This window comes from Physeter macrocephalus, chromosome 4 (assembly GCF_002837175.3).
Source record: "Physeter macrocephalus isolate SW-GA chromosome 4, ASM283717v5, whole genome shotgun sequence".
Classification (NCBI taxonomy): domain Eukaryota; kingdom Metazoa; phylum Chordata; class Mammalia; order Artiodactyla; family Physeteridae; genus Physeter; species Physeter macrocephalus.
The window spans coordinates 42,366,645-42,384,687 of record NC_041217.1 but is presented as its reverse complement, the minus strand read 5'-3'; the positions used below and the strand labels follow the sequence as shown (position 1 = coordinate 42,384,687).

At 38.8% G+C, this 18,043-nt stretch overlaps 1 protein-coding gene across 2 annotated transcripts in view; it reads left to right on the top strand.

Annotated features, from left to right (window-relative positions):
- Positions 1-593: 593 nt before the first annotated feature.
- The window catches only part of VAMP4 (vesicle associated membrane protein 4), a 28,791-nt gene continuing 11,341 nt past the window's right edge, over positions 594-18,043 (top strand). Inside the window, exons 1-5 of one of the 2 annotated variants that reach the window (XM_007121942.4) lie at positions 605-759; positions 1,284-1,518; positions 4,011-4,130; positions 10,037-10,083; positions 13,766-13,816. In XM_007121942.4, the coding sequence (XP_007122004.1) occupies positions 4,065-4,130; positions 10,037-10,083; positions 13,766-13,816 (164 nt within the window). In that variant the 5' untranslated portion in view covers positions 605-759; positions 1,284-1,518; positions 4,011-4,064. Of the gene's footprint in view, positions 760-1,283; positions 1,519-4,010; positions 4,131-10,036; positions 10,084-13,765; positions 13,817-18,043 lie in introns of both variants that reach the window. The other variant, XM_007121941.3, reaches the window with a different exon arrangement.

Here is an 18,043-nt window from a genome sequence, read left to right as displayed (position 1 = left end):
TAGAGCTCTACAGCATACAGGGGAAAGAACACTGACTCCTCGTCCCAAACCTGTCCAACTAGCTGTGCAACGTCAAATAAATCTCTTTGGACAAGAGATTCCTAATGTCTAAAATAAAGAGACTGGATTAGTAACCTTGAAGATCTCTCTCCAAGTCTAACTCTGACACTATAAACTAGGGATCACACACATCTTACTTCAGGAAAGGCCGAAGACGAGCCGAAGCCGGTCGTCAGGCTTCGACCCATCCTCGTTTTTTCTGCTAGGCTTCCTTAGCCCGGGGGATGGACCAGGCACAAAGCACCACGTTATTAAGGCCTCATCAACCCCAGCCAGGAGAAAGCCCTAAGGCGCCCCACCCTGCGTGACTTCTCAGAGCTTCCTCCACCTCCCCTGAACTTCCGACCTCGGCTTGGGACCCCGGGAGCCCGCGGCTGTTGTTCCTCCCTTAAAGCACAAAATCATTACGGGAATCCAAACTTCGCGTCCGCTAGGGCCTCTAGGTAGAGAGCGGGGGGGGGGGAATCGACTCTCTCCACGATCTCCGTGGCCTGGACCTGCTCCCTCCGTCTGGCGCCAGGCTGCGGAGCGCCGATCGGCTCGATGAGCGGGGGTGCAGCTGCGGCGGAGCGGCAGGCGCCGGGTCCGCGCCCACTGTCTTCCCCCTACCCGCTTTCTCCCTCCTCTTCCCACTCCTTCCTCCGCCAGCCCAGTGCTGCCCGCCCCGGAGAGCTGCCCGGAGCTCCCCGGGAGACTCAGGTACGGCCGCCCTCCTGTTCCCGACGGGAAGGGCTGATGTGCGGAGGAAGGAAACGGAGACGAAGTCCCTGCCCCAACGTCCGCGTCGGGCAGGGGGGCCGGCCTCGGGGGTAGTGGAGGGAACCCAGAGTGGGAAAAGGCTGGGGTCGGACCGGGGGTTCCCTGAGGAAGGGCGACCAGGACAGGGGTGTGCGATGGGGAGCGGTTAAGGGGGAGAAGAATGGGAATTGTAGGGTGCTCTGGGGAAATGGGAAGAGAACAGTGGCGGGGCTGGGGAAGACTGGAGAAGAGTGGGAGGCAGCCCGGACTGCGAGTGGAGATCTTGGGGCAGAAAGGACTAGAGTTAGGAGATGTCGGGGGATGTGGCCTGGTGCGACAGATGGGGTGGGAGTGGGGGAGGGGGTGAACGGAGCTGCTTGCTGGAGGGATGGATTTGTTTCACCATTAAAAGGCTTGGGAGAGAGCACCAACCCCGCTGTGTTTATAATGACCGGAAGGTGAGGTGAATCATTACACTTTGACAGGTTTTGTGAATAACATCTCCAGGCTGTGTCCATCCAAGTCACTTATTTCCGTGAAACTGCACCAACCAAGACTGCTGATGAGAGATGAGGAAGAGGAGTCAGAAAGGGAACGCAGGCTGGGAAAAGGGAAGCCTCTGCCCAGATTCAAGCTTTTTGTGAAATGAAATACTAGGGGGTTTGGTGTGCTTGTTGTTTGCATAAAGCAAAAAAGAAGCCAACATTTGCTAAACAACAGGTTAGAAGTTTATTACTTGTAAAGCCATTGAATACAGAACGTACTGCCTCTTCAAAAAATACACACATGAAATTGTGAACGTATGATGATGGCATAAGAAGCGTATGGTGATGTGACTTTTTAAAAATGTATTGGTGATGTTGAAATACATCATGAAGGCTCTCTTATTTACGTATATATACCTAGACAAACACCTGAATTCATATGTATTTTCTACAGGAGAACTCTTAGGTAGAATAAATCTAATTTCTGAGCATTGTTTATTTCTACTAGTCATTTGGTGCAAATATCATTTACCCTGTGCTTCATCAAGCACAGTTAATTAATCTGCCTGCTGCTTTGCTGATGGCTTTTATGTTTGTCAGACAGTGATTTCTTGCCTTCATGAAGCTGATTCTTGGATTATGGGACCTGAATTTGGGTTTGCTCATCATTAAACTTGTAGCTTTACTGTATATTTCATAAAGATGTTATGTAAGTCGGCCTGTTATTTGCTTTTGGATATTGAAGCAGCCCCTTCGTAGGGTTTAAAATATAAATAAAATACAGGTATAATTAAAAGCTCTAGTTCTTCGGTTGCTTCCTTTCTCATCTGTTTCTCCATGCATTCTGTAACATCTCTGCATGAATGAATTATTCTGAAATCAAAGTATGAGGAATAAAATGGGTCAGATGCCGGATGTACGTGACAGAAATATTGTAGAATGAAGAACTCTAGAGCTGTTACTTAGGTAGCAAGTATTTGGTTTTTGTTACAAGTGGTTAAGTTTCTGGTTTGGAAAATTATTTATCAAAGAAAAGTGTATCAGTTTGTTTTGATGGGAAGTCAACTTAAAATTTTACTTTATTTTGTTTATGAAACTGTACTCTGGGCTTGTTTATTCTTTTTTTTTTTTTGCGGTACGCGGGCCTCTCACTGTTGTGGCCTCTCCCGTTGCGGAGCACAGGCTCCGGACGCGCAGGCTCAGCGGCCATGGCTCACGGGCCTAGCCGTTCCACGGCATGTGGGATCTTCCCAGACTGGGGCACGAACCCGTGTCCCCTGCATCGGCAGGCGGACTCTCAACCACTGCGCCACCAGGGAAGCCCCTGTTTATTCTTTTTTTAAGTGTGTGATATTAACCAACAAATGTCTAATTATACTTAAAAATCTTAGAGGTTCTTCTTGTGGAAAGGGAAAGAGGACTGCTGGGTTGTTATAGGGAAGTGGTCTTTCTAGAACAGAACTGTATAACCTGATAGACAACTAATTGGATAAATATTAAAATTGATCATGCATAGCCATTAATAATTTGGGCCTATGTTTCTGATATTTCAATCAGTAGAGTGACTAACACTATTAGTTACTTATCTTTTACCAAGCCTTAGTTTTCTCTTAGTTTCTTTGTGCTTACTTCGAAGGAGTGTTGTAAAGAGTAAAAGAAAATGTGTGTAAATCGCTGAGCATGGTGCCTGACACATAGTAAAACATTCAGTACATCTTAGCTATTCTTATTATTCATCCATCTTCTAGTCCAACATAGTGAAAACTCGTATTTGCATGTCAGCTTTTTCTCAAGAAAATTTTGAATATGTTGCATATTCAAGCATTTTCCTGGAAAATCATAATGCAAATTAGTATATAAAAGACTGTGAGACTTTCTGTAGCAAACAAAAAAAACAAAAACCAAAAACCTGGCTTTGTTTAACCCAGTACTTTCCAAACTTACCCCTTTTCTTGGAGCACCTAGTGTTATGCATTAGAACAGGACGTTGTAATTGACAGAATGTTTTTGCATACAGGACGTTGTAATTGACAGAATGTTTTTGCATGTATGTATTAATCTGATTTGACCATCCCAACTCCATGCAGAAGCCTAGAAATCACTATTTTACAGCTGAGGAAACAGACTCATTGTTTAAGCAACTCCCCAGAAGTGAGAGAATTAGAAGTGTTCTGCCGTCTTCTGACTCCAAGTTAAAATTTTTAAGCATTTGATGTCTCATCTGCAAGGGGACAACGTCCTAATTTTCCCCCTCTCCTGTTCAAGCTGCTTTTTTTTTTTTTTTGCGGTACGCGGGCCTCTCACTGTTGTGGTCTCTCCCGTTGCGGAGCACAGACTCAGGACGCGCAGGCTCAGCAACCATGGCTCACGGGCCCAGGCGCTCCGCGGCATGTGGGGGGCACGAACCCGTGTCCCCTGCATCGGCAGGCGGACTCTCAACCACTGCGCCACCAGGGAAGCCCACAAGCTGCTCTTTGATTTTGTAAAAATATTTTCGCTAATTTCCCCCACGTGTTCTCTAAAAGTTACCTCCATTTTCTCTTTTTAACTGTTGTGTATTGAGGCCTAGCATGGAGGCCAGGGTCACTGGAGTGGCGTAGGTGAGAGGGAGCAGTTAAAGTCAGAGAAGTGGAGGGGCCCCACCATATAGGGCCTTGTACGTTGTTTTCAGTACTTTAGCTTATACCCCAGAGTCTCAAATCTGATGAAATTTATTTTCTCTTTAAGGTGGTGAAGACTTATTCTGCTGAGAAGTAGAAGAGTACTTCTTCATTAAAAAAGATGCCTCCCAAGTTTAAGCGCCACCTAAATGATGATGATGTCACTGGTTCTGTGAAAAGTGAAAGGGTAAGTTCAGAACCTTAATCTTTAAAAAAGATTCAAAATATCTTTTCTTTCCTTTGTAAATAATTTGTTTTAGAATAATCTAATATTTATGGCTATATTCGAATCCTATTTGTTTTCTTCATAGTAAACATTAAAAAATATATGTTACTTAGATTGGGACTCAACCAAATTCTTTTTCCATTATTGACCAAATTATGTTCCCAGCTTCTTTCTAGTCTTTCAAAGGGAATTTTGTACAAATACACAATATCTTATTTAGTACTCTGGAGCCAAATGTGGTTGGAGTTCCTCAGAATTTTTCAGATTTTACAAAGCTAGTTAATGCACATTATACAGGAGCCTTTTGGGGGTCTAGAGCAGCACCTCCAAACATACTAATATTTCTCCGTGGAATATCTGATTATTCTAATTAAGTATATAAATTAGCTAACATCAATTCAGGTAAGATTTTCCTCCAAATGAGTTTTGACTCCAAAGCTTATAAAATCTCTTGGTTTTCAGAACTTTTTAGATTTTGGAATTGCAGATAAAGGATTCTGGTCCTGCAGTTGCCACAGAGTTCAGAGTAGCTTTTTTATTTTTATTTTATTTTTTTTCGGTATGCGGGCCTCTCACTGCTGTGGCCTCTCCCGTTGCGGAGCGCAGGCTCCGGACGCACAGGCTCAGCGGCCATGGCTCACGGGCCCAGCCGCTCCGCGGCACGTGGGATCCTCCCGGACCGGGGCACAAACCCGCGTCCCGTGCATCGGCAGGCGGACTCTCAACCACTGCGCCACCAGGGAAGCCCCAGAGTAGCTTTTATATAATGTTCTATTTCAGAACATTCTGTGCAGGATTGTATAAATCTAGAAATTATGCAAGATAATTGGAAGATAACATTGATATGAATATTTGTAGATAGGCTACTTTTAGAATAAGTAATCAATAAGTATTTATTGAGGGAAGGAATTAGAGCTATTCTTTTTCATCCAGCAACCTAAAGCCCTCCCTCACTTCCTATCTTCTTGCCTTTCCTTTATTTTCTGATTTATGCAACAAATGTTTATGGACTGCCTACTATGTGCTAGGCATTGTGCTAAAAACTAGAGGGCATGGTCTCTGCCCTTAAACAGCAGATAGTCTGTTTGACTTCATTTTACATGCTCCTTTTTTGCACAACCTTAGAACCTCTGTCCAACATCTTATGATTTAGAAGTATCTTGAAATACAGTACAGGAATCATTTGTCATCCCTTTATTCTAACTCTTTATTCAGTGTCTGTTTTTGTTTTTCTTGAACGGGGATACAATCCACCAGTAGACTAACTGTTAGTAAACTTTTTAAAATAAGCTTTATTTATTCAAAAATATAAAATATACAGTTTCAGTCAGTTCTACTTCTAAGACCATAACTATGGAACTTTCTTTTTATATTGTTGGTTTACTACTACTGCAATTTATTGTAAAAATAGGATATTAGATAGCAGAATTGAAAAAAAAAATTGGCTGTTTAAATAGAGTCCTCCGTTTGAATGTTTATCAGATCATGAAATTTGATAACTGGTTCTAAGAATTTATAAATTACTTTTATAAAACTTTAAAAAATTTTGTTCCTCTTTCCTATAACACTTTTTTGATAACAGCTTTATTGAGATATAATTAACATGCCATACAATTCACTCATTAAAAGTGTACAATTCAGTGGATTTTAGTAACTAGTATTTAGTACTGAATTGTGCAACCATCACCACCATCAATTTCAGGACACTTTCATCATTCCAAGAAGAAACTCTGTACTTTTTAGCAGTCATCCCCAGTTCTCCTCATCCCTTCAGCCCTAGGCAACCACAAATCTATAGATTTGTCTATTCTGGACATTTTATATAAATGGAAGCATACACTATGTTGTCTTTTGTAAATGGCTTCTTAGCATAATGTTTTCAAAGTTCATCCATGTTGTAGTATATATCAGTACTTCATTCTTTTTTATTGCTGAATAATATTCCATTATATGAATATACTAATGAATATACTACACTTTCTTTATTCATTCATCAGTTGATAGACGTTTAGGATTATTTACACTTTTTGGCTATTATGAATACCACTGCTATGAATGTTCACATACAAGTTTTTATTTTCATTTCATTTCATTACATATGTTTTCATTTCTCTTGGGTAAATACCTAGGAGTAGAATTACTGGGTATTATAGTAACTCTATGTTCAACCTTTTGAAGAATTGCCAAACTGTTTTCCAGAGTGGCTGCACAATTTTTACATTCCCGTCCAGCTGTGTATGAGAGTTCTAATTTCTCCACATTTCTCCTCACCAATTTCTCCTCACCAACACTTGTTATTATCTGCCTAGTGGGTGTGAAATGACATCTCATTGTATCTCATTACCCTTTTTGATAATGTATCCCTAGCTCTTGTGTTTGTTCAGTGAATAAGTGTAAAGACATTCGTTTTCATTGTGTTTCTCATTGGGCAACTATAATAAACAGACTTTAGTATCATCATCCTCTAAGGCAAATAAACTGTATCGTAAATGTAATGATTGTTATTTATTAGCTAGAAATATTTGTTGAAGGAAGTAATGTATCTTCCTGAATATTATTGACTTTGAACATGTTTTCATGTGGTCATTGGCCTTTTCTTTTTCTGTCAGGAATTGTCTATTTTTCTTTTTTGATGATTTTTCTATAATGTGTCTTTTTCTTACTAGTTTGTCAGGGATCTTTGTTTAAGAGAGATACCAGACCCTTTAGTCTGAAAGTATGTTGCAGATTTCTTTCCCAGCCTATTACTTGCCATTTAACCTTGTGTATGATGCTGTATGTTCTTTATGTTTTAAATTTTTATGTAATCAAATCCATGATTTTTTTTTTTTTTTTTAGAGATTCTGGGGTTTGTGACTTAGGAATAATTTACTCATCTTTGTAGTTAAATACTTATTTTATATATTTTCAGTCTGTAATTTCATAAATAAATGGATTTAAGGTCACATTTTCCTTTAGGTACTGCTGTGACCATACTCTACAGATTTTATTTTGTAATGTTCCCAGTGTCATTCATTTCTAAATAGTTTGTTAAGTTTGCATTTATCTTTTAACATTTTAACAGAAGAGTGTTTTAAAATTTCCTTTTATTTGTTTTAATTTCCATTGCATCATGCCCAGAGAATGTGACCTGTGTAATTTCTAGTGTGGGCTATTTATTAAAATTCTTTTATTGCTTATTCATTTCTTGGATATTTGAAAATAACATTTGCTGAGTACACAGTTATAGATTTTTTTTTGTCTTCCTGGTTTCTCCATCTTTGAAGGATATGTTAAAGCTTTCCTATGATTTTTGAATGTATCCATTTCTTATAATTTGAGCAGCTTTTGCTTTATGTATTTTGAAACTATATTGTTACATATAAACACTCATTGCTGTTAAATCTTGGTGGATTGTGCATTTTGTCATTGTAAAATCTTATTTGATTGTTTAATGCTTGTCCTAAAATAATCTCTTTATATTACTTTTGCTAACTCTAAAATTCTTTTTGTTAGAATTTGATAATATATCTCTTTCATCTCTCTTTTTTCTTTCATCCTTTATTTGACATTTATTTTAGGTAAATTTCTTATAAACAGATATTGGCTGCAATTTTTTTGAACTCTAATCATGTATAGTTTTTACTTTGAGTAGGAGCATTCAAACCATTCACATTTATTAAGGTAACTGATCTATTTGGACTTTTTCTGCATTCACTAGTCCCTCTGCTGGCAGTGAATGCTCTTCACCCTGATCTTTGGTTGGCTCTTTGTTATTGTTTGGATCTCAGCCTAAATTTCACCTTTTAAGAATGATTTTCCTTGACAACCTAATTTTATTTAGTCACCCTGTCACTTTTTATCCTATCACTGTTTTAATTCTCTGCATAACATTCATCACTGTCAGGTGTTTTTCTGTAAGAGCTCAGACCTTGTCTGTTGTCCAAAGCTGATGCTTGGTACTTAAAACAGTGCCTAGTACATAGAAGATGCTCAAACATATTTGTTAAATGAATTTTGAACACATCCTCTTTTCATTTTCTTATTCTTTGTGTATTATTTATTATAACATATAGAGATAATGATATTCATTGTATTTCTTATGTTTTCCCTATTTTCCCTAACTTCTTTAGCTAGATTGATTATTTTTCCTCACTTTTTCCCTGCCCCCAGGACCACTAGGCAGTTAAAAATTTCCTCCCTTTCTTTCTCTTTCCCTCTCTCTTTTTAATTAACTTTATATGTTAACAATAATGTTTAAATTTGTGTTCTCTCTCAACATGCCAAAAACTATGCCCCTCCGTGCTACTTTTTCATTCTAGGCCTCTTTCCACTTCTCCGCTCCTCTCCCCACCAAGATGAGCATGTTACTTTGCTTTTAACTTCCTCACTTTACTCTCCACTTCCTGCTTTTGGGTTTTGTGAGAAAAGTTTTAGATTCTTTTAGAATTTTTATTTATATTATGCATTTTTCTCTTTCAATAGCTGTAAGTTATAGTTCACAATCATCTTCCATTTAGATTTGACCACACATTTTATTAGATGTACTAAGTATATCAATCTCCATCTTAAGATCTTTGTTCTGATTTAATTTTCTTTTTAGCTGGTGTAATTCCTTGAGTAGTTTCTTCAGAAAAGGTACATGGGTGTTGTATTTGCTTCCTGTTGCTGCTTTAACAAATTACCACAAACTTAAAACAACACAAATTTATTATCTTATAATCTGGTGACCAGAAGTCCAAAATGGATCTTGCTGGGCTAAAATCAAGGCACTGGCAGGGCCATGTCCCTTCTGGAGACTATAGGGAAGAAGCTCTTTCCTTGCCTTCCCAACTTTTAGAGGTTGCCTGACCTCCTTGCTCATGCCCCTTCCTATATTTTTAAATCCATCAGGGTGACATCTTCCAACCTCTGTCCCTCCCTCCCTCCCTCCCTCCCTCCCTCCCTCCCTCCCTCCCTCCCTCTCTCTCTCTCTCTCTCTCTCTCTCTCTCTCTCTCTCTCTCTCTCTCTCTCACACACACACACTCTGCCTCTCTCTTTTTTAAGTACTCTTGTGATGATTTTGGGCCCACTATATTGATCTTCCCACCTCAAGATCCTTGATTTAATAACTTCTGCAAAGTTCCTTTTACCATTCAAGGAAACATATTCACAGGTTTCGGGGATTAGGATGTCGACATCTATGGGGAACCATTATTCGGCCTACAAGTTGTATACTGTTTGAGTTCTTGCATGCTGAAAAGGTCTGGTTTTTTGCTCTTCTTCAGCCTCCTTTTGGAACTTTATATCTTTGCCTTTTGGGGAGAAGGTGAGACATTCCTCATTTTAAGAAAAACAGTTGTATCTTATAAGGTAAAAGTATAAAGTTGATTTTGTTTGGAAGTTCAAGTATGTGTAGAGGGCTATTCATAGGCCGTTAGGCTGTTAGGTGGACTGTGCCAGTTAATAAACCCTTGTCTCTCAGCTCCAAACCTACCTTCTATACTCTTCTCTCTGATGCTAGAGTTGGACTCTGCAGCTACATTTCTCCTTTGCCCCCAGCTTCTTCTTAGGTTCTGCTGATAGAGAGAGACTGGAAGGCAGGGGGAGGAGGAAGGACTTGCCCCTCCCTGATTGCCTGCATCCCTCACTCCCATGCCAGCTTCAGTGACCTCTCTCTACCTTGTGGTCAAAGGATTCCGGGCTTATAAGCATTTTCTTAGAAAGTCTGCAGTGTGGTTCCATATCTTTTAGCTTCCAGTGAAGCACCTGTAATTACTCTTCCCTGTGTCTAGAAGCTTGGAGTTAAGAAATTTCACCAGGATAGGACCTGTTTCATTACTCTGCCCCTGACAGTTTGTAAGCCCCTTGGAATCTAAAAACTCAAGTCTTTTTCTTTTTTTGACAGAGAAATCTTTTGGAAGATGATTCAGATGAAGAAGAGGACTTTTTTCTGTAAGTTTTTTGTTTTTCTTTTTACAACTTTATTGAGGTGTAACTGACATACAATAAAATACATATAAAGTGTACAATAAGAGTTTTGACATATCCACTGTACACCTGTGAAATCATCATGAAATTCAAATAATGAACATAGCCATCACCTCAAAAGTTTCCTCAAACCTCTTGGTAATCTGTCATTCTCCCAGTCCCAGGCAGCCACTGATCTGCTTTCTATCACTGTAGTTTGTATTGTCTATAGATTTTTTTTTTGGAAGTGGAGTCATACAGTATGCCTCTTTTTTTTACTGGCTTCATTCACTTTGCATAATTATTTTGAGATTCACCCATGTTGTCACATGCATCAATAGTTTGTTTCTTTTTTTTTTTTTAACATCTTTATTGGAGTGTAATTGCTTTACAATGGTGTGTTAGTTTCTGCTTTACAACAAAGTGAATCAGTTATACATATACATATGTTCCCATATCTCTTCCCTCTTGCATCTCCCTCCCTCCCTCCCACCCTCCCTATGCCACCCTTCTAGGTGGTCACAAAGCCCCGAGCTGATCTCCCTGTGCCATGCTGCTGCTTCCCACTAGCTATCCACCCTACGTTTGGTACTGTATATATGTCCATGCCACTCTCTCACTTTGTCCCAGCTTTCCCTTCCCCCTCCCCATATCCTCAAGTCTGTGCTCTAGTAGGTCTGTTTCTTTTTATTTCTGAGTAGTGGTCCATTGTATGAACATATTGAAATTCATTCACCCATTCACTTATTGATGGATATTTGGGGTGTTTCTAGTTTTTAGCTATTACAAATAAAGCTGCTATAAACACTCATGTACAGGTTTTTTGTGGACTTAACGCTTTCATTTCTCTTGGGTAAATAGGAGTGGAATGGCTGGTGTATGTTTACAGCTGTTTCCCAAAGTTGTGTACCACTTTATATTCCTACCAGTACTATATGGGGGTTCTAGTTGCTCCAGATCCTCATTAGCACTGCATATGGTCAGTCTTTTAATTTTAGCCACTCTTGTGGGTGTATAGGGGTATCCCATTATGGTTTTAATTTACATTTCCATAATTACAAATTATGCTGAACATCTTCTTTTGTGTGTATTTGCCATCCTTATATCTTCCTTTTTTTTTTTTAATTTATTTATTTAATTTATTTATTTTTGGCTGTGTTGGGTCTTAGTTGCTGTGCGCGGGCATTCTCTAGGTGTGGCGAGCGGAGGCTACTCTGTTGTTTCGGTGGCTTCTCTTGTTGTGGAGCATGGGCACTAGGCGTGCAGGCTTCAGTAGTTGTGGCACGTGGGCTTAGTAGTTATGGCTCGTGGGCTCTAGAGCACAGGCTTAGTAGTTGTGGCTCATGGGCCTAGTTGCTCCGTGGCATGTGGGATCTTCCCAGGCCAGGGCTCGAACCTGTATCCCCTGCATTGGCAGGTGGATTCTTAACCACTGCGCCACCAGGGAAGCCCCTTATATCTTCTTTGATGATGTACATGTTAAAAATCTTTTGCCTGTTTCTAAGTTTGTCTTCTTATTAAGTTGTGAGTTTTTTATATATTCAAGATACAAGTCCTTTGTCAGATATACTTTTACAGATATTTACTCCCAGTCTGTAATTTAATCTTTTCATTTTCATAACTATCTTTTGAAGAGCAGAGTTTTGATTTTGATGAAATTAATTAAATTTTTCCTTTCATTGTTTTTGTTTATTTAAGAAATCTTTGCCAAACCTAAAGGTTCTAAGATTTTCTTCTTTGTTTTCTTCCAAAAGTTTTATTGTTTTGACTTTTACATTTAGGTCTATAATCTATTATAAGTTAATTTTTTTATATATGGTTGAGTTAAGGGTGAAGGATCATTTTGGGGGGACCGGGGAGCATCTGGCTATCCAACTGTTCCACCACCATTTGATGGAAAGATTATCTTTTCTCTGTTGGATTGCCTTGATGCTCTGTCAGAATTAATTAACCTGGTCAATCCTTTGCAGTTTTGGTTAGAAAGGGCCTGGCTTTTATTTGCAGAGTCAGGAAGGATGACATATTGTTGCAGGAGTTTTCTCTGGAGGCTCATGCCTCCAGAACGGTATGCCTGGGAGGAAACATTTACCTCCCACTTTGCTATAATGTTGTGGAGTTTTTTATAGAGGCTTTTTTTTTCCAAATAAAAAACATTGTATAAAACATTTTATAAAAAGTAATTGACAGCCATGAAGTAATTGGCAAAAAGAGCCTGCAGGATGGAAATCAAATCCAATAACAGGAAATAGTATCATTTTTGGCAGGAAAGTCAGATGAAGTGGGAAGATAATTTCCTACAGGTAACAAGGTTTCCAGAGTCAAAAAGCTAATTGCTCAGAGTGCCAATTACAGTGAGAAGCTTTAGACTAGAGCAACAGCTACCTGTCAACAAAGGACTCAGTATTGAAAAGGTCAGATGCTTTGGCTAAACAAGTGATCACCGGAATGTAAGTGAGAAACAAAAACTTTTCAGGCTAACCATACACTGGAGGTTCACTCCCAAATAATGCTGTACATCTTCCAAAGGGCCTGACGACAAAACTGGCACACTACCACACCCTGTGGTTCTGTCTATGTATTGAAAGGGAGACAAAGCTAATAAAATTTCTGAACTAATTTTTTTAAAATTAATCAACACCTGTTGATTATTTTGAACAATAATCCTGTTCATAGCAGGATTATTCATAATTGCCAAAAGGTGGAAGTAACCCAAGTGTCTGTCAGTGGAAAGATGGATAAACAGAATATGGTATGTACATACAATGGCATAGTACTCAGCATTAAAAAGGAAGGAAATTCTGACACATGCTACAACATGGATGAACCTTGAAGACATTAATTATGCTAAGTGAAAGAAGCTGGTCACAAAAGGATACCTTTTACACGATTCTTCTTATCTGAGGCACCTAGAGTAATCAAATTCATAGAGACACAAAGTAGAATGGTGGTTTCCAAGGGCTGGGAGGAGGGAGAAATGGGAAATTATTGTTTAATTGGCACAGAACCTATTCTTTTTTGAGTTTTATGGTTTATATCTTATTTTCTATCATCAGAAGATGGAAAATTACTTAAAACATCAAAAAATTTTAATTTTCAGAGTATTAAAATGGATTGGTTTAAATGATACAACACTTGACTATAATGGAGAGATAATAATTTGAGAAATCTTAATATTTTCATAGACTTTTACATTTCCCTTTAGTTATATTGTTAAGTTTTAAGATGAGTAATCAGAAAACATACTTGAAAAATTTTAGTGTTTTGAATGGATTTTTCTCTACATCAATCCCCCAAATCAGCATTTCATTAGAGCCTAAATTCAAGGTAGTTGGACTTCTAGTGTTCTATAATTGATCATAAAGTTATTCATAGTCACTGGCACTTTACTTGTTATGGTATTTCAGAGTTTAATGATTAAAACTACCTGTGTGTAACTAAGAATTATATTAAAAGTGATAACATTCAGAAGAATTAGGTTGTGATGGCCCGCACTAAGTACCAGTGAAGTACAGACATGATTAAATATCATTAGGTTCCATCAGTACCAGTAATATGTGGTTCCTTATGATAAATGATCCATGTTTAGAATTCAGCAAGTGTGTGTGTTTTCTGTTTTGGTGTTTGTTTTAATGCTCTCATTAATATGTACTTGGTGTTTTGTTTTCAGAAGGGGACCATCTGGACCAAGATTTGGACCTAGAAATGAAAAAATTAAGCAGTAAGTTTGTGAGACACTTATTTGTTTAAATGATTATCATATTTCTACAAGGACCAGGGGTTGGCAAACTACAGCATATGAGCCAAATCTGGCTGCCACCTGTTTTTGTAAAGTTTTATTGAAACACAGCCATTCCTATTATCTATTGGCTGCTTTCAAACTACAGTGACAGATTTGAGTAGTTGTGACTGAGACCTTATGGCCCACAAAATCTAAACTCTCTATTATCTGTCTGGCCCTTATAGAAAAATTTGCTGAGCCTTGATGTAGACTAATATTACTACTAGGTTGTAAAAACCCAGTCATTCTTTTCATTTTCACAAAGTTACCTCTTAATTATAGCTAAGGAGATGCAATTCCTGGTTGTTGGTTTTCTTAATTTAATTATTATATATCAAATTCATTTATTTAGCATAATCTCAAGGTCTATTTTGGTTTTAAATCTATAGCTTGATTCCCATTTTCAGCATGATAATAAAAGTAATATAATAGATTTAGTTTTCTGAAGTACAGTATCTTGTTTATATACTTCCAGAATTTGTTCATATCTATTACTTATCCTAATCTATTTATTGATCTAAGGTTTATGGCTCATTAATTTTCAGTTTAGAGCTTTTCTGTATATATTGTTGATGGCAGATGGTGGATAATGCTGTAGTGAATGTACCTAATATTAGAATCATATGAGTCCTGGCAAGAAGGGAGAAGGAATGAATGGAGCAGTGAAATAGGCCTGGAAACTTACCGAGCTATAAAAGATAAACTGGAAGATAAACCGAATGGCCCAGGTTCAGGATCTAAGGAGGGGTAGTTGCTACCTAAGTCTGGATATAGATGGCACATAGTGGGAAGGGTACTGTAATGGGGTATCAAGTTATTGATGAGGGACTTTCCTGGTGGTCCAGTGGTTAAGACTCCACGCTTCCACTGCAGGAAGCATGGGTTCGATCCCTGTTGGGGGAACTAAGATCCCGCATGCTGCGCGATGTGGCAAAAATAAATAAATAAATAATAAACCACAGTTTACAAAAGAAAAAAGTTATTGATTCGATACTTGGGCTTTAGTCAGGTAGTGGTTGGCGTGAAGAAATAGGTCCACACTTAGCCTGATCCTACCTAATGGATTCTGTAATACAGAATCAAGGTACTAACAAATTGGTTTGATTACTAAATGGGATGTTTTCATTTTCTATTGCTGTATAACAAGTTACCCTGAACCTAGCAGCCTAAAACGTCAAACGTTCATCATCTCACATTTTCCATGGGTCAGGCGTTCAGTCACTGCTTAGGTGGGCCTTCTGCAGGGTCTCACAAGGCTGAAATTGAGGTGTTGCCAGGGCTTTGATCTCATCTGAAGCTCCTGACCAAGCTCAGGTAGTTGTTGACAGGATGCACTTCCTTGCAGCTGTACAACCCACAGTGCTTGCTTCTTCAAGGCCAGCAGAAGAGAGTCTCTGCTGCTTCAAGTGTCTGATTCAGCCAGTAAAGATACAATGAGCCACTTAGATTCAGACAGTTTATTACTTACATAGATTGTCAAAGGAAGAGTAGCCAAAGGTGACAGCTCCCTGGGTTCTTGTCCTAAACACCAAAAATGATGATACCAAAATAGAAGGGTCCGGGTGGCTGCAGTATGAATAGTGAGATGCCCTATTACAAAGGAGCCAATTCTAGCTTGCAGCTAAGTGGTATTATAGTCTGCAGATATATCCTGCAGAAAGCCTTATATGTCATCAGAACCTGGGAGGTGATAAGAAACTGTCTCATGACAGTCTCCTAGGGAAGATGGGGAGGTGAGTGGGAGATGGCCTCAGAAGCCACTCATCCTCATCTTTGGAAGGATCACAAGGCATTCAGGGTTGCGAGGATGCCATGGCAGAGCCATTGCCCTTCTCTGAGCCAGAGTGACTTCTCTATCCACCCACATATATACCTCAGCTGCCACAGGAGAAGAGGACTCCACTGATGACACACCTGTTTTTTCCCTGCCAATGTGCTTCATTTCCTGTCTGACATTCTTCTGCAGAGTGAGCCTGGTACTGAGTGTGGCCCAATGAGTCTTTTGAGTATGACTTTCCAGCTGACCCCAGAACCAGTGCCAGTTGTACAGAGTGGGCATTGCAGGATATGTCTATGTTAGTAAGTGCCAAGCACACATGCACGTGAATGTGTATATGTGCATATTAAATTACCATAATAACGTTGGTGATCACAGAATTTTAGAACAGTAAGGCACTGTTGAGGAAGTGAAATGGCTCTTACTCTAGAGCTGAAGGCTTATCATACGTACTCAGAAGGTGGTCAGTCATCAAAACACACAAATTAACCCTTGGCATAACCCCATGCGTGCTTATCTAACCAGGGCACGACTCAGGCGTGTGCCCAAAGTGGCCACAAATGGTGGAGCACAACCTGCCACGCTACTTGCCCAAGGACAGATTCCTGGTATTTGTTTAGTAACTAAAATTGCCAGCACTGGTGAGTTTTTTTAAGGTGTGTTGTCACCACTTAATGTGTAACGAACGTTTCCATACAGGGTGTTGTTTTGATGTGTGGATCAGCAACATTGTTGCTTTGTCTGCATTTGATTGACATGTTGATAACAGATTAATCCCACAAAAATGCCCAGTGTCACTTTTTTTTAAATTGAAGTATAAGTTGATTTACAATGTTTAATTTCAGGTGTACAAGCAGAGTGATTCAGTTATACATACATATATATATTCTTTTTCAGATTCTTTTCCATTATAGGTTGTTACAGGATATTGAATGTAGTTCCCTGTGCTGATACAGTAGGTCCTTTTAATGGGTTCTTTAGTATTCCAGTGTCACTTTTCAGGGAAGATTTTTGGGAAAGATTTTAAATAGTCACATGCCTATATAAAAAATCTATGATTCTCTTTGGAATGTTTCCTTTGCTTTTAAATTAAATAGTAGCATTATAAATGCCACTCCAGGGAATTGTAGACATTCTCTGCCACAGGTAGGAAATCTCCTATCTATAGCCTTGGTCCAACAAGTTTAACTTTATTCCCCCAAGGAATGTTCCATGATGAACAGATACATATATATACATGTATATACGTATATATGTACATATATACTATATATGTATATATATAATTGCAAAAATACAGCATATATACTACATATAGTATATATGTATATGTGTGTGTGTATATATATATATATATATATATATATATACTTGCAAAAATACAGCATATATTTAAAACTTTTTTTGTCAACAGTACCTTAAGAGGCCACAAGATGGGGGTGTTAACTGTGAAAATAAATATTTTCTTTATAAAATAACAGATGAGTGTGTGTTGCAGAGCATGAGCTTTTTTTTTCCTTAATGGAAGAACACTGACATTAAACACATGCTAAGCATTAGGAACCGTGCTAAGTGTTTAAAACACACTTGTCACATCTAATTCTCATAAGGGAAAGATTATCATCTTCATTTCAAAGGTGAGAAAATATGAGGCTCAAAGAGGCTTGCAAAATGACTTGCAAAGCCACGTATATAGTAAGTGATAACGCTGAATTGCAAACCCAGATCTGTCTGTGTCCAGAGCCTGGCCTCTCTACACTACACCACGCGGCTTCCCTGTAGTGGTGATAGTTAGAATAGAGACATCTCAGGAACACAAGTGCTGTCAGACTCTAAGGAGGATTTAAAACAATGTTAAAATGTCTTTTCTCTACATGTCTTGATATTTTCCTGGGTATGTTCTCTCTTGGGTCCTTTCTTCTACTATATGTCTCTAACAGGAAATGATATAAATCTCTACCCCCTTCTTCAAAAACTTGCTTTTTCTTTGAGTCCTTAATTTTCTATTTCAGTTAATGACCATCATCTACAACTACTCAGTTGCTCAAATTATAAATCTAGAAGTTCTCTACCCTTTTCTTGCCCCAACTCCATCACCCATATCCAGGTAATCATTGGTTCCTGAAATATCCCCTCCTCTTATTCCTTCAGCCTAGAACCTTCCCACCATCCATCACCTTTTTTACTCTGCCCAATGCACTCTTAACCTCTCAAAACTCAGCACCAGGATCTTGATGCCATCTCTGGTCCAGGATGGATTCATCTAGGCTGCACGACTGATACCATGTGCTTCCTTCCATTATGGCATTTGACATATGGTAATATAATCCTAGCTACCAGTGTTCCCCACTAGACTGTAATCTTGCTGAGGATCAAAACATTCACATCAG